Below are 17,831 nucleotides of genomic sequence, written 5' to 3'. Positions count from 1 at the left end.
GCAGGAATAAAAAATTAAAATGACTAACATAAGCCAGGAATTATGCCAACAACTATTGCATTAATTAACCTAATTGAGCCTCACATCAGTCCCACAATTTAGGATTATTATTCCCCATTGAAACATGAGGATGTTGTGGCACAGAGAGATTGATTAACTTTCCCAAGATTGCACAGCCTTTGCCTAGCACTGATGCTAAACAGAGGTAGTCTATGAAGTGCAGAGGTTTAGTTTGTCATATTTGAGAAACATTTGCAAAATATAAGCATATGAAACAGCATGGCTGGTTTGAGAGCCTCCTAATCCAGTCCACTGAAGCCTCACTGTTAAAAGTAGGCCTGCAAATCAGCAACATCGGCATCTCTTGGAGCTCCCTAGAAATGCAGAATTTTGGGCCTCACCCCACGCTACTAGCCCTGCATTTTTAACGGGATTCCCCAAGTGATTTATATGCACATTAAAGTTTGGGCAACACTTTTGGTAGAAAAAGACCTGTATGTGGATATGGCTAGTGCCCCTGTGTCTCAGCACGTGAGTTCAACAACACCTTGTTCAGAGGAAACTCCTCCACCGATGTCAAAGTGCTAAGAAAGTATAAATGTTCCCTTTCAATATTCGTGGTTATTCCCTTGTGAACCAGTTGCAAAAATTAGACCATCTCTCGTCAGCGTTTTGAAAAGCACTTGTATAGCGGCGGATGTACTGGGAGTGGAGGTGGGTGGTGGGTGAGGAGTTCTGGAAGTGAAGGTAGACATGCTAGACTCTCTTGACAGAGAAAAGGTGTCAGTGGAAGTGATGTGTCCTAACAGTAGCTGGAGGGTTTGGGAAAATCCTTGACTCAAGTGCTGAAATGGCTGCAGTGCACATACTGTCCTGTAGATGGAGCCAGATTCTGGTTAGGGCGAGGCAGGCCGGGAGAATTTCTCTCTGAGACGAAGCCCCTAGGGATTTTTTTTTTTGGTCATTTTTTTTTTTAATGATTTTTTATTTTTTCCATTTTAGTCGATTTAAAGTGTTCCGTAAATTTCTACTGTACAGCAAAGTGACCCAGTCATACACACATAAATATATTCTTTTTCTCACATTATTCTCCATCATGCTCCATCACGAGTGACTGGGTATATAGTTCCCTGTGCTCTACAGCAGGATCTCATTGCTTATCCACGCCAAATGGAATAGTTTGCATCTGTTAACCCCTAACTCCCAATCCTTCCCACTCCCTCCCCCTTGGCAACCACAAGTCTGTTCTCCAAGTCCACACGTTTCTTTTCTGTGGAAAGGTTCATTTGTACTGTTTATTAGATTCCAGATATAAGTGTTATCACATGGTATTTGTCTTTCTCTTTCTGACTGACTTCACTCAGGATGAGAGTCTCTAGTTCCATCCAGAGGAACTTTTATTAGTAGAGTAAGTCTCTAGAGAACTGAGTTGAAAAGGTTGAAGAAGAAAAAAAAAAAAGGGCAGTAGAATTGGGAAGAAGAGTCCTTGGTTCAGGGCAGTGTGGGAAAGAAGATGCTGGTGTGGCTCGTGGGTCATATTGTGGATTATACAAGGTGATAGTTTTGGGGGGAGTTTAGTGGCCTTAGGGTTTACTATTTTGAACTCTGAGGATTCCAGGTGGTGCTTTGATGAGGTCTCTGCAGATTCTACCTTAGCCTTTTTGGCACAGCATTTTGGGGTCCAGTAAAAGTCACTGCAGACTGTGGTCTAGAAGCACTGGTCTTTTTTGCCTTACTATACTGTAGAGCTGCTACTGTTTGTTTTTCCCTCTGCCATATACACATGGGCAGCATTTTTATTAGATGTGTACCGTATATGTTTACTGAATTTTCGTAATGCCTTGGTCAGAAACTTTTGAGTTGCAGCCATATTGGATATATGTTTCTATATAGTCATATTGGAGATAATGTGTATATATGTTTTGGTATAAAACCCCAGATAAGGAGCAGGGATGTTAAAGACACCTGGAACCATCTTAGTTTGATATGTTTAAAGTTAGGTGGTGTTTTTATATGTAAGACCTACCCTAACTTCTGTGGAGCTAGGGCAGTAGTATAAGTAGCAGTCTTTATACCATTCAACTAATTACTTAAAACTCATAAACGAATGTAACTGGTAAATAAAAGACTTGCTATTGACCTAACTTAACGAGTATGTTTTCCTGATGGTGGGGAACCAGCTTGCATTTAGAATGCTTGAACTCCTTAGACTTTTTCACGCCAGTGTGGGGGTGGGAGCAGCAGGGAGAGCCTGTCTTTGGTTTTGTCTGGCACGGTGAGGGGCCTCTCATGCATGCACGTGGCTGCCTGTTTTGTGTCTCTCTCAGCCTTTTGATAGTGATACCATCGGCTGGGAAAGCCTGAGGCACTTACCTGGCCCACACCACTGTGGCAACCCCACAGACATTTATCTGACTGGAGCAAATGGTGTGGCTAGACCAGCCCGTGTGGTTCTTATTATGTAAGCACACCTCAGCAACAACCATCAGAGAACTTTGAAAGCACAAATGTATTATTTGCAGGAACTGGAGGCTACACAGTACACCTGAGGGCTACACAGCAAGGTTGCAGGTGTCAGGGTGAGGACCTGCCTTTACTGAGGTCAAAGGTGGGCTGCCGAGGGTTTCACAGTGGGTTAAGAATCTCTCTGTGGGATAGGTCACAGCTGCTGCTCAGATCCAGTCTCTGGCCTGGGAACTTCAAAATGCCTCAGGTGTGGCCATTAAAAAAAAAAATCATCATATCCAAGAAATATTCATCGGTGTATATTTAGGTCCTTGAAATGTTGTCATCTGTTTCAAAAAAGATGATGAAGGGTGGCCAAAATGCAGCTAAATTTCTTTTATGAATATTAGGTTTCTGCTTGCTTTGTTTATTCCATTTTAGCACCAGCAAAGCAGAATACCCTGGAATAACATTCTTTCTCCTGAAGGAAGAAATACAAAGGGTAATTAGATCAAACGCAGCACCTTTATCATAAACAATGAAATATGATCTGGGAGCCCAGTAACACTGAAGCTGGTGCTAGGAGTAGGGAGAGATGTCTGTTTTGATGGAGAGGCTTGTAGGGAGAAGCTGTGCTGCCCTGGTGTCTGGCTCCCTGCCTGCAGAATCAGTGATAAAGGAACATGGGGCTGGAGGGATGCTGTATATCCAGATGCTCAGCATCACATGATCTAACCAAGAAACTCTGAGTAGAATGTTCTCTGGAAGTGGTATATAGGCAAGAGAATTTGATAAGGGTTTTCCCCCTTCCTCCCAAATTACTTACCATAGGCACTTATTTTTGCTTAATTTTTTTTTCAAATGATCACTTAAAGAAGTGAGAGACTGGTTTAAAGTGAACAGAAGCCTTGCTTTATTATATGGGATCCTCTAATTTGGCTTTTACAAATAAGCCAAATAAAGTTCATATAATTTTTTTGGAATAGATAAAAGTTTATGTGTTTAAACATGGGAATTACTCACATGCTACATGTGTACTTTATAGAAAATGTATCAGAAAAACTGTTCCTGTTGTGAAATAGGTTAATTTCAATGTGCTTTAAGTAAAATTATAAAACGGGATTTCCAAAGCTAACTTTTGTCTTATTATTTCTTTTCTTACCCAGTTAAAAAATAATATCTGGGAGTTCCCATTGTGGCTCAGTGGGTTAAGAACCTGACTAGTATCCATGAGGAAGTGGATTCAATCCCTGGCCTTGTGCAGTGGGTTAAGAATCTGGCCTTGCCACAACATGTGCCGTAGGTCCCATGGTCCTGTGGTTGTGGCATAGGCCGGCAGCTGCAGCTCTAATTTGATCCCTAGCCCAAGAACTTCCATATGCTGCAGGTGTGGCCCCAAAAAGAAAATATGTATATATATATATACACACACACATATATATGCTGGGCAATTTACAGATTTATTTAAAAAATGCTTTTGCATGGCTTTGATATTGTCAATTACAAATTAAACTCAATATCCAGCAGGTATTTAACCAGTGAGACATTTCCCTAATTTTCCACAGCACAGCTGGGTTGAATATATGACAGCATCTAGAATGCAAGGAGCAGTTGCAGAGTTTTCCTTCTGACACACATATTATGCCTGTGGCGGTATAAACCAATACACAAGTCTGAGCTGAATTCCTTGCTAGGGAGTTGCTCTGACATTTCTTGAAATGTACAGCTCCTAAACTATTTTGGAAACTGTGGTTAACTTTGTATTTGGGACAGATGAAACAAATTTATAAATAATTAGTCTTTTTCTTCTTCACTGAACCCAACAATCTGGATGTGAAAATTCTATCTTGGAGGTTCTGTTGTGGCTCAGCAGTAGCAAACGCGACTAGCATCCATGAGGATGCGGGTTCGATCCCTGGCTTGCTCAGTGGGTTAAGGATACAGCATTGCCATGAGCTGTTGTATAGGCCCAAAATGTGGCTCAGATCCTGCTTCGCTGTGGCTGTAGTGTAGGCCAGCAGCTGCAGCTCTTATTTGACCCCTGGCCTGGAAATTTCCATGTGCCATGGGTTCGGCCCTTGAAAAACAATTGTATCTTAGCTTCCTTTGTTACCAGGAAATATAATCTTAAATAATTTTCATGCAGGAATATAACTATTATGTGTTTGTCCTTACGGTGAAGTTATTTCTAGATATTCCTGTAAGATGACATCCCAATGTATGATGACAGTAAATTACTTTACAGTGTTATTTGTTGACTGCAATCCTCTGACAAGAATATGCTTTTCAGACCACTTTCTGCTCTGCTAATAGAGAGAGGTCTCCAATTGATCTGTGATTATAATTGGCAGATATCTGATTGGCAGCACATATAAAGATGTCTTCAGGCCATCCTATTTCCAGGATTCTTTCTAGCTAGATTTTTCTTTTATTTCTTACTGCAATTATGAACCATCTTCTAGCCTTATAAAAACCGTTCTAGCATTTTAAGCACTTGCAAACCAATTAATTATCCAGGAGGAGACGAGTAGTGACAGAACACTATTTTGTTAGGAAGCCCCCGGTTTTTCTTACTTGCCTCTCGCAGTGAACCAGACTCCCCTGGAGAGTTCTCCTTTCCACTTTGCTGAGCAGTCGGAGTGACAGGCAGGTAGAAATCTGCTGCCCTAGAGGGAAGTGTGGGCTCTGTTCCTTTCCTGATAGGTTACCTGGTAGTGTTCGCTTTCCAAGAGTCTGGCGGTGGCTTGAATGTTTACACCGTTAATGCTCTGGGCACAGGTAATGGCATATTAAAACATGACTGGCATGACCAACAGAAACAAAAGATTTATTGATAAGACTCACCTATTCACCATGCAAGACAAACTGAGGCTGTCAGGGCATGGGCTATAGGGGCAAAGGAAGGGAAAACAGAAAGGTAAATCTAGCCTTTAAAAAAGTGCTTGATAGTGAGGAAAAGATCCTTTCTGGTCTCATTGCTCTTAAATATCAGAAATCTAATAGGATGAGTAGTAAATATACTGTTGTTACGTGTCACAAGGGTTTGGCATTTACATGGAAAAGTGAAAATCACTGAGGCTGAAGGTTTTAGTAAAATTACAGTACTCAAATGAAAAACTACTCTGTTACTGATAATCTGGTGTGCTTATGTAGTTAGTTCCTCTAGTTTTGCTAGAGAATCCAGTGTTCTCTTTGGTGTCCTGCAAAGCCAGACCTTTTACTTGTGTTGTCCTTAAACCTGGAAATAGATTTTAAGCTAAGTTTCCAGAGACATTATTTGCACCATGGTGTCTGTACTTCTGCATGTGTATAAACACTGTCAATTGCTCTCTCACTGGCAGAGGTATTGTGCTCACTTTAGGCCTCGTAGTGATTTCGCCTATAACCCAAGGGAAGGAGGCGTAGAGGGAAAATTTACAAAGACAATTCGTTGTGTACAATCTTAGCCTGCTTAATTTTAAGAGGCTACAAATTATTTTCAAGATTTCCCAAGCAACACTTCTCAGGCAATGCGTGTAGTAGTTATGTTTGATTCCTCTTGGTGTTACAGCCTGAATGGCTTTTTAGGCATGTACTGTAGTGGGTCAAATCCATGGATTCCCTTTCCTCTGATCCCTCAGAATGTTTCTCAATTTAATGTAAAATTGGTTTTTTTAAAAAAATGATCTCTCTCAGAGTTTGCTTGTGGCACAGTGGGTTAAGAATCTGGCATTGTCCCTGTGGCAGCTTGGGTTGCTGCTGTGGCACAGGTTTGATCCCTGGCCTGGGAATTTCCACATGCTGTGGGCATGGCCAAAAAAACACACAGTGGTCTCTCATTTAGTCTTTCAGATGCAGACTGACTACTTCCCTTAATGTTTTACAAGTAGTGTAGATCATAAATAATTGTTAAACCTAATTTTATTTTTTCTGATGCGATAGTGTTAGAATTTTGAACACTTAAAGTGGGATAAATACTTCTGAGATGAGATGTTTGTTTTTAACATTTTATTGGAGTATAGTTGATTTAAAATGCATTAGTTTCAGGTATGCAGCAAAGTGATTCAGTTATACACATACATATATACATTTTTTTCAGATTATTTTCCATATAGGTTATTACAGAATATTGAGTAGAGTTCCCTGTGCCATATAGTAGGTCCTTGTTGGTTATCTATTTAATCTATAGTAATTTATAGTTATATATATATAATTATATACATAATTAAGTTATATATATAATTATATTATGGGTATATGTTAATCCCAAACTTCTAATTTACCCCTCCCTCCTGCCAGTTTCCTCTTTGGTAACCATAAATTTGTTTTCTGAACCCATGCATTTGTTTTTGTTTGGTAAGTAAGTTCATCCATATCATTTTTTATTAGATTCCACATACAAGTGATACCATGTGACATTTGTTTTTCTCTGTCTTAGTATGATAGTCTCCAGGGCCATCCATGTTGCTGCAGATGGCATTATTTCATTCTTTCTATGGCTGAGTAATACTCCACTGTATATATGTTCCACATCTTTATCCATTCCTCTGTCAAAGGGCATTTAGGATGCTTCCATGTTTTATCTGCTGTAAATAGTGCTGTAGTGACCATTGGGGTGCATGTGTCTTTTCAAATTGTGGTTTTCTCTGGATATATGCCAGGATATGGCTGGGTCATATAGTAGTTCTATTTTCTAGTTTTTTAAGGCGCTTCATGCTGCTCTCCATCATGGTTGCACCCAGTTTGCATTCCCACTTACAGTGTGGGAGGGTTCCCTTTTCTCCACCCCCTCTCCAGCATTTGTTATTTGTAGACTTTTTGTTGATGGCCTTTACTGACTGGTGTGAGATGGTAATTGTAGTTTGCTTTTGCATCTCTCTAATAATTAGCAATAGGGAGGTCAGATGTATATTTTTAGACTGATGAGTTAATCATAATGTTAACTATCATAAGATTTGGACAAAAAATTCATATAAAGAGCTGTGCATTTCAGTTTATAATAAATAATCCAAGCTTTCTTAGGTATATTTTGAGGTAAGATTTATTTTCATTTCATGTATTCGTGTTAATGTCTGAACTGAATAATTGTATTGCCATTTGGTGAGACGATGTCCTGTTCTTAGGAAGTGCATTTGAATTGTTTATGAGTAGGGACATTATGTCTGTAACTTCTGTTGATCCACACATTATACATATATAAAAATAAACACAAATATACAAATACATACACATATCTTTATATAGAGAGGAAGATAAGCACACACAGAGAGAGCAAGAGAATTATGGTAAAGTTTTTAAAATGGATTCTCTTTAAAAGGCATATTGGAATTCTTTATGCTTACAGGATTTCTATAAGGCTGAAATTCTTTCAAAACAATTAAGACATACGTTCGCATTGATGGTAAAAAGAAAGTATTGCAGTTTTTTAAGGAGTATTTTGACAACATAATATGAAAAAAATTAAGATACATATCCTTTGAACTAATGACTCTACTTGGCATCTAGATAGAGAAAATAATCATTGATATGTGCAAAAATGTGTGTGTAAGAATATTCATCAGAGAGTTTTATGCATCACAGCAAAGATGTATTATAGCAAAAATCTTTGTAGTCTGCTAAATATACATCATCAAAAGATTGACATTATCCTGCGAATATGTCTGTGTGTATACTATGTAATCTTTAAAACTCGTGTTGCACAGTTTTATTGTTTTGGAAAATGTTTACAATATTATACATGAAAACAATCTAGTTATAAGACAGTCATACTGATTTCTTCCCCCCAATTTTTATTTGTCATGAAATACACATAACAAAGTTCTCATCTTAACCACTTTTAAGTGTAAACCTCAGTAATGTTAAATATGCCTTGATGTTGTGCAACCGTCACCACCACCATCTCTATGGCTCTGTCAGTCTTGTAGACCTGAAACTCTTAACCATTAAATATTTTTTTAATAGTTATTTCCCCAATACCATTTTTTTTTCTACTGTACAGCATAGTGACCCGGTTACACATACATGTACACATTCTCTTTCCTCACATTATCATGCTGCATCATAAGTGCCTACACATAGTTCCCAGTGCTACACAGCAGGATTTCATGGCTAATCCATTCCAAAGGCAACAGTTTGTATCTCTTAACCCCAAGCACCCCATCCATCCCACTCCCTCCCCCTCCCCCTTGGCAACCACAAGTCTCTTCTCCAAGTCCATGATTTTCTTTTCTGTGGAAAGGTTCATTTGTGCCGTATATTAGATTCCAGATATAAGTGATGTCATATGGTTTTTGTCTTTCTCTAACTTACTTCACTCAGGATGAGAGTTTCTAGTTCTATCCATGTTGCTGCAAATGGCATTATTTCGTTCTTTTGTATGGCTGAGTAGTGTTCCATTGTGTATATATACCTCCACTCTCACTACTGTTATTCAACATAGTACTGGAAGTCCTAGTCACAGCAATCAGACAAATAAAAGAAATAAAAGGCATCCAAATAGGAAGAGAAGAGGTAAAACTTTCACTGTATGCAGATGACATGATACTAATATAGAGAACCCTAAGGACTCAACCCAGAAACTACTTGAACTGATCAACAAATTCAGCAAAGTAGCAGGATGTAAGATTAACATTCAGAAATCAGTCACATTTCTGTATACTAACACTGAAATATTAGAAAAGGAATACAAAAATACAATACCTTTTAAAATTGCACCCCCAAAAATCAAATACCTGGGAATACACCTGACCGAGGAGGTTAAAGATTTATATGCTGAGAACTATAAAACATTCATCAAGGAAATTAAAGAAGATGTAAAGAAATGGAAAGATATCCCATGCCCCTGGGTTGGAAAAATTAATACTGTAAAAATGGCCATACTACCCAAAGCAATCTATACATTCAATGCAATCCCTATCAAATTACCCATGACATTTTTCACAGAACTAGAACAAACAACCCAAAAATTTGTATGGAACTACAAAAGACCCAGGATTGCTGAAGCAATCCAGAGGAACAAAAACCAAGCAGGAGGCATAACTCTCCCAGACTTCAGGCAATCTTAGAAAGCCAAGACAGTATGATAGTGTTACCAAAACAGACTTACAGACCATGGATGTATGTAATACCTTTTTTTGTGAAATATTTTGCTTATAAACATACTATGTTCATTGAAATGCTACTACAAAGGCATACACGAAAATGTTAGTAGTGGAGTTCTCATTGTGCACAGTGGAAACAAATCTGACCAGTATCCATGAGGATGCGGGTTCGATCCCTGGCTTCGCTCAAAGGTTTGGGGATCCAGCGTTGCTGTGAGCTGTGGTGTGGGTCGAAGACGTGGTTTGGATCTGGCATTGCTGTGGCTGTGGCATAGGCTGGCAGCTGTAGCTCTGACTCGACCCCTAGCCGGGACCCTCCGTATGCCCCAAGTGTGGCCCTAAAAATAAAATAAAATAAAAATGTTAGTAGTAATTTGTTTATGTAGTGAAGTGGTGGCAGTTTTACTTATTTTAATTAGTTGGTGCTTTTCAGTTTTTCTTCAGGGAACATTTCCTGAATGAAAAAAGAAAGTTACATTGAGTGGGATAAGGTCCCCAGTCAAGATGTTTAGATAGCTGTACAATTAAAAGTATGTAACACAACAGCAGAAATTGACACAACACTGTAAATAAGCTATACTCTATTTTTTTTTTTAAAAAAGTATATAGCACAGTTGGAAAGCATCTTGTTTGTAGGTAACCAAAGTCATAAATTATAATAGATGATACCTTTTAAAATGAAATAACAGGAAATTACTCTCCCAAAGGTATATGATGCCGTTAATAAGAAGGGTGCTAATTCTATTACTATATACATGCACCTGGTTTCAGTCAGTTTTCTCCAAATGTGTTCCAGAGACTACCTGCATATAAATTACCTGAGATGGTTGTTTAAAAAAAAAAAAAAGTACTTTGAATAGAAATTTCTAGGGTTGAAGTCAGGAAATATGCTTTTGTATAAAGCTCTCCCGATCCTTCTTATTTTCACAAAGTTTGGAAACTCATGCTGTAAGTAAATCTTATTTATCAAGAACCGTAGTGAAAACAACATGCATACTATTTAATTTGCTCTTTAAAAGAAGAAGGTTTTATGTAGAATAGACATATTCTTTTAAAATATGATTCCATTTATGAAGAATTTTGCTATGTATTTTGAAGGGCATCTTTGTTTAAAGTAGTGCATGTCTGTGTATTCTATTCATTTGACAATACTCGAGGAATTCTGTTCCTTTGTATCCATCAGAGGATTACTTAGTGTTGTATGTACAGTGAATATGGATTAGTTATTTTATCCAAACTCATGATAGAGAGTGCTCCAGAAACCACATGAGTAAAGCCTGTAAACCCATCAGCTGGATCTGAAATTAAGATGAACTACCTGCTTATATTTTAGGGGTATTGATCCATTTACATTTATTTACATTCTGTGCTTCTATCCTACATCAAACCTATTCCTTTTAGAGAGAAAGAAATATATGCTCTTGAAATGAGTGCCTGGAGTAATAATTCATGTTAGCCAAACTTATTTAATTTTGAGTATGTATATATTTCTTATCAATTAGCACATTAAAATGATATCTCATATCTTGCACATGGAGCTTAGCAAGCACTTTTAGGAAGAGTTGCTTCCTAATTTTTAAGTGAAAATAATCTCTGTGTTATAACTCTCTTTACTTTCTTTTTAATTTCAGATTTTGTTGATGGACCTATACACCACAAGGCCTTACTTATATCTGTGACTGTCTGTAGTTTGCTCTTGGTACTTATCATTTTATTCTGTTACTTCAGGTAAGTTTCCAACCTGTAAGGGTAGAATTTGGAGCATGTAATATCTTGCTCATACTTTTCTACCTGTTAAGGTTTTTGACCACAGCTTTCCTTGCCTTAATTATATCTTAGATTTCACTGATAAGATCAGTTACTCTTGGTAAATATTTGTCCTAATGAAGCTATTAATAGATACCTACATCATTTTTCTTCAGATATCAAAACCACCCAGAAATATTTCATCCCTAGGAAATTTATGGTAGTTAGGGAATTCAGCAACTAGTTGCTACTGAAGTTTGATTCCAAGCAGAAAAAGGACCATGCTAAACTTAGACCCACTTTAGTAATTCCTTATTTCGTGAGCTAACATTTTCCCCTTAGCCCTGAAAGTTTTTGACAATCATGTATAGGTAAATCATTAAAGTGAGTTATTAAAATAAAGTATGGTCATTACAAATTATTTTCGGTCACTAAGAACTCATTTTCTAGTTTGTGAAATACCAAGGACCTTCCAATTCTTGTCATTGGCCTTTTGTACTAGTCTACGCGTTTAAGTTACTATTCTACAAATAGGAGTTGATTCAAATAACATCATTTCTAATTGAAGATGTATTTACTGATAAAAGCTTGTCAAGTTTTGATTTATATAATTACTTGAGATGAGGAAGTTAGTTGTAATACTAATGTTAAAGTTAGTTGTAATTAGTTAATTAGAGACCTTCTAGGAAAAGATTTTAGGGAGTGAACATTGGAATTACTTAGAAACACTGATGGAATGCAGGCTACTTGCATATATGCAATTGAAAGGAATAAAGAAAAGTTACAGATGGTTGTGACTGAGTAAAAAGCATGTAGTTTAGTTTAAAAATAGATTAGAAAAATAATTATGATTTTGTGTTTTGGAAGTCATAACTAAGGGTCATAAATACTGAGCATTTCATCTTGTATTTATCCGCAAAGATAAAACCTGCTGTGCTTACTGCTTGCTCTGCAATGTTTTGCCCCGTCACTGCAATCCAGTGTCTCAAATGATCTTCCTTTTTGCATCTTCAGGTATAAAAGGCAAGAAACCAGACCCCGGTACAGCATTGGTTTAGAACAGGATGAAACGTATATTCCTCCTGGAGAATCCCTGAGGGACTTAATTGAGCAGTCTCAGAGCTCAGGAAGCGGATCAGGCCTCCCTCTGCTGGTATGAGAAAGGACATAGCTTGGACGTGAAGGCAATGTCTTCTGAGATGAAGTGTCAGTAACTGCAGGGCTTCATTTTACTGAAACCGATAGGGCCGCCGGCAAAGACAAAGCTCTCTGCAGCCAGTCAGGCATCAGATCCCAGATGCAGGGTTTCCTGATAACGTTTTGACAGATTGAGGGTAAGGTGAGGGTTCCTTCATGTAAGTGTGTGGTTCCAGTCCAGACCCTGAGACGCTCTGATAAAGAGCAGATTAGAAGACATTCAACAGGGGGCCGTCTTCCCTCTGTTTTCCGTGTGGATAACGTTACTGCACTTTGGCTGGGCTTTTGAAGGGGAGGGTATTACAGCTAACTGGGACCTGAGTACTTCCACCAGGGAAGAAGGCTGCGTCTCAGCTGGAGGGTTTATGTTTCAGGGTGAAGTACTGGCTTTTCCATTCAGGAGAGTTTTAATTTTCTGCTGTGGTCAACACTGCCAACTTGGAAGCGAATATACACTGAATCCAAGGCACTTACTTTGATGAGAAAAGCATTTGGTTTCTTTATGGACCATGCAAAAGAATTGTTGGGACTCAGAATGGAAATAACAATTTTAATGAGAAATAGTTTCCTTTATAAATTCTTAAGATTGATTTTCCTAATCTGTATTGTCTGGGTCTGACTTTGGATATCGTGTATATTTGATTCTTTTGGTGACCTTTTATTTAGTACTAAAAGTAACTTTTAAAACAGAACGCAAGCCAAGAATTTATTTCATAATTATTTTCTTAACATACAAAAAGCTGTATGTGATTAACGTATGTAACTTGAAGAGTTTGGAGGTGAATATGCGTCCGTGAAGCCATCATCACAATCTATGCCATACACATATCCAGCACCTGCAACAGTTCCCTCCTGCCCCATACTGTTATTTTATAGTAAGAACACAACATAAGCACTAATCTCTTACTTAGCAAAGTTTTAAGAATGTAGTACACACATGATGGAGGCATTAGCTAATGCTCCTGTGATAATTGTATCACAATATATAAACATATCAAACCAACATGTTGTACACCTTAAAGCCGCCAATGGTCTATGTCAGTTAGATCTTATGAAAATAAAGTGTCAGCTTTTCGCTTTAAACTAGGAAAAAAGAGAATTTAATACACTGTTGCTAAGTGTGGGCACTGTGCTATACAGTAGATCTCTAGGGCTTACTCATCTCGCATAATTCAAACTCTCTACTCTGACTAATACCTCCCCTAGAGGTAATAAACCAGACAGAAGACCACTTGTGAAGTAGTAATTGTGACCAAACCAATGCTGCTTACGATGTAATTTTTTTAAAATGTTTTAAATTTAATGTAAAAGTTCTTATCAAATTGCTTGATTGTTTTCCTTTTTTGAATTTAATATATAGTAAATACCATTCTTATAATTAAAAATCTGGTTTAGTATACTTCTTTTTAAAATACAAATAATGAAATCCTCTTTGATAGAAATGAATCAGATACTCATGCTCTGAGAATTGAAAACGACCCGTTTTTCTCTTCCTAGCCCGTCTTTCTCATTCCTGTGGAATTCTGTCCCTCACATCTCCCTCGGCCTTACTCTCTTACTTGCCTGGATAACACGTTGAAGTATCCAGTAGTGGTTATGGGTCTTCTTTTCTCTGCTTGGTAAACACAGCATCCCTCTCCTCTCACCTCTTCCCCACCTGCTTTTTGAGCTCTAGCATCAGCTGTGAATAATTGTTTTGAAAATACAACATGTTTTTAAAATCCATGTCTTTGCTAATGTGAGGTCCTTCAGGTGAGTTCCTCAGACTATGGCTCAAGGCCTGCTCCAGATTTTATCTCTGTAACAGATTACCCCAGACTGAGCCCATCTGTTTATCTTTGGTCGTAATAGTTTGCTGGTAGTAGCAGTACAGCAGTTTTGAGTAACCCTGTGATGGGTGTTAGTGGACCTGCATCTGTAAGTATGCTCGCATCCCTTCAGGGATAGAAACTGCACTGTGACCCTGTATCCTCAGTAGCAAAACTCTAACTCAAGAGGTTCCTCAATTATTTATTTTTTAAAACTTTCATCTCTAACTTTTCATATCTGTGAAATACTGTCTTATTTCTGTAATCTAGATGCCAAAACCCCAGCATTGGGCTACTAACCATGTAGTGATTAAGAGCAGCCAGATTGCCAAGGTTGCAGTTCTGGCCAGGCACAAGCCTTTAAGGTATGATCTCATTTAACCTCATAGCCCCTGTGAGGTTGTACCAGGAATATACGGCTGCATTACACATCAGGGGCATAGGCCCAGATGGGTCAGCTAGCTGAGATGTGGGGAAGCCAGGGTTTGCATCCGGATGATCTCCCTCCAGAGAGGGTGCCATTAATGTTTGTGGACCAAATGTTAGTTAAATAAAACTAGAAGTGCATTTGATCATGGCAGGATGGGAAAAGAAGACTCCTATAAAACTCAGTTTAGTGAAGGAATAGTCTCAGTTGCAGATTTAAGGTCCTGTTTTAAGATTTGGTTTTTGAGATAAACAATGTTGAAATGTGCAATAGTCTTATTATTATATAAGTGAGATACCTTAATTCCAATTTATTTCTTATTTCATTATGTTTACCTTTGCAGGAAAGGTCTTGCCTTGACTATAAACACATACATAGACCTAATACTTAGCATATACATATAAAACTTTATATATGAATCTTTTAAGGAGGGAATATCATAGGGTGGTTGTGAGAATTAAGGTAGTCTGTGTTTCCCTGCCATATGGACATATAAATATGCCTGGAATATTTAACATATCATATGGATTCAAGGATAGCAACTTTATTTATTCATTTATTTATTTATGCCTTGTTTATTTGACCTTTTAAAGGAACAAAAGGTAAAATAAATTGTCTAACAGAACATCAAACCTCTTAATTGATAAGAGATTTCATGTTCAGTTAGATGTGAAGCATCTTTCTAGTATGTATTATTAACACAACCTTGCTCAGCGGAGTATTTGTGTGCAAATACAGTATATTTGTGTGCAGGGGTGTGCGTGTGTGTGTGTGTTGCTAATTCAGGGACATGTGAAGAGTGCAAAGCATTATTTCCAACTAAATGGTTTCTGGTGTCTGTCATTTACATGGGCTTAACCATTACACGTGGTAAGATAGCGGATTGCTGGATAAGAGGACATTTCGGAAACGGTGATAACTCCTCGTACAGCTAGTTGTACCCATTGTACATGAAATCATCCTTCTCTTTTTGGAATCACAGTTCTAGTGATTTTATTTGTAGAATCCAACTTTCAAAATAGATATCTAAAGAATGTAATCTAGTATGAAAGTGTAAGATCTGCAACGTTAACTCAAATAAAAACTCAAATAATACAGTTAAAACATTTTTTCAGATTATGTTTTCAGGTCCATAGATGCTAAAATAACTTTCAAAGTACATTTTAAATTTCTGAATATAATTGAGGAAGACTTTTTATCCTTGAGATAAGGAACTCCTATTCATACAGGCATTCCCAGTTTCATCTGCACTTTCATTAGATTAATTATGGGTGTTATCATTAGAAAAGAAGTGGGTGTGAAACTGTGTATGTTAGGAAATGTTCCATAGGTTTCATAAACAAGGCTTTGTAACTTCTGTAAATTCATAATATTTCTTTAGTAAACTAGGAAGTCTTCTCTCAAGTCAGTAATTATAATTGCATATGGTTCTGGCTGTCTGCAGCTGAGTGCTCTTGATGCTCTCTTTCCTCATTTGGGAAGGAAATATACTGAGTATTTCTTCACAGAGTCCTTGTAGCTCCTAAAGGGAGGAACCTCATTTACTTGGTTCTTCATTTCCTTCAGTCTGAGTGACTTAATGGCATGTCGGCAATGCTTTTATTTTTCAATCCTTCTTGCAGAGGAAAAGAAAAAAAGACTTTTATCTTGTCCCCAAAAGCTTTCGGTCTGATATTAGTGCTGTTTATGGTTCTGGCAATGGAAAGCATGACCTCCTGAATTGATAAAATCATCCATCATGCAACATCAGAACCCATCCCAGTCGGTAGACCTCTGTGATAGGCAGAACACTAGCCCTCAACCCCTCCCCCCCCCCCCCCAATGACCATATTCTAACCCCTAGAATCTGTTATTTTATGTGGCAGAGGGGAATTAAGGCTGCTAATCAGATGACCTCAAGGTGACATTATTCTGGATTATCTGGGTGGACTCACTGTATTTACATGACCCTTAAAAGTGCAAATGAAGAAACACTTGGGGTTTACTTGATGCAAAGTGTGTCTCTGAAAGAGTACATCCTAATTTTATGAGAAGCTCTCACAAGAGTTCTATGTTAGGTTCTTTGTATGTCTCCCAAATTAACATATATGGTCCCCAATACTTAGCCCCTTCATGCGTGGAGTTCTTTAAAAAGTTAATGTAAACACAGATGGAATGAAGATTATGCATAAGGAGACATTTAACCTTTACACTGCTTAACTTGTATTTTTTTCTGTTTGTCTCCGCTGCACTCTATAATTCTTCAGAGCTCTCTCATAGCTGGACTTTCCCCCACTTCTCACTGGCTGTTTTTACCTGTCTATTTTACATTTTTGGTTATGACACCTCTTCCACCTCAGTATAGTTTTCAGTAACTTCTTACTGCTTGCTTACATTTTATTCTGTCTTCTATTTCTTTACACATTTCATGTAACATTCTTGGCATCTGAAAATTCCAGTGTCTGTAATCCGAAGGGGTTAAATTTACTTGGATTTTCTTCTCTTGACTCTCATCTGTAGTGGCTGTTTCCTTCAGTTTTAAGGAATTTACTCTGTGGGATCTTCTTTTTCTCTCTTTTTTCCTCTTCTTCCTTTTTCTTTCTTCCCTTCTTTCTCTCCCTTGAGGATCTCCTTTATTTGCTCTTGAGCCTAATGATGCATTATGGTTTTCTGTTTCTTATATTTTATCCATGGTCAGGTTGTACGTATGGCAGCAAGAGCTCCTTCAGAGTATCTGGAATCTCACCACAGTGGTGGAATGAAAAGGGTTCTCCAAGTGCTTTTTCTCAAGAGAGGATTCGTATTTGTGTTTTTCTGGGCGCCATGGTGATGGTGTGCTACCAAGCTAAGGCAGATGTTGTACCATTCAGTGGTTCCAGCTTAATGCGAAAGCTCCAGGTTCAGTTTGTCTACTTTTAAAGGGATCAAAGTTCATGTTCTAGATCTCAGTTTATGCTGGTATTATTCGTGGCTCAGACAGCAACCTGGCTTTTGTATATATCCTGCATGCTTATCTACCCCTGCTCTAGTCTCATTTTTTCCTTCCTCTTTTACGCCTTCTTTCCACCCCTTCCTGCTTGGAAATTTCCTTTATTTCTATGTGTCCAACAGTGCTTTACGCTTTTGTTGTATCTTATCCAAGCATATAAT

At 37.9% G+C, this 17,831-nt stretch overlaps 1 protein-coding gene across 24 annotated transcripts in view; it reads left to right on the top strand.

The window, feature by feature from the left end:
- The window catches only part of BMPR1B (bone morphogenetic protein receptor type 1B), a 499,194-nt gene that overhangs the window by 455,339 nt on the left and 26,024 nt on the right, over window positions 1-17,831 (top strand). For all 24 annotated transcript variants that reach the window (XM_021100423.1, XM_021100409.1, XM_021100418.1 and 21 more), the window contains 2 exon segments: window positions 11,156-11,252; window positions 12,285-12,423. In XM_021100423.1, the coding sequence (XP_020956082.1) occupies window positions 11,156-11,252; window positions 12,285-12,423 (236 nt within the window).

The sequence above is a fragment of the Sus scrofa genome, chromosome 8 (genome assembly GCF_000003025.6).
Source record: "Sus scrofa isolate TJ Tabasco breed Duroc chromosome 8, Sscrofa11.1, whole genome shotgun sequence".
Lineage (NCBI taxonomy): Eukaryota > Metazoa > Chordata > Mammalia > Artiodactyla > Suidae > Sus > Sus scrofa.
The sequence above is the reverse complement of the archived record's forward strand: the minus strand, read 5'-3'. Positions and strand labels throughout refer to the sequence as shown.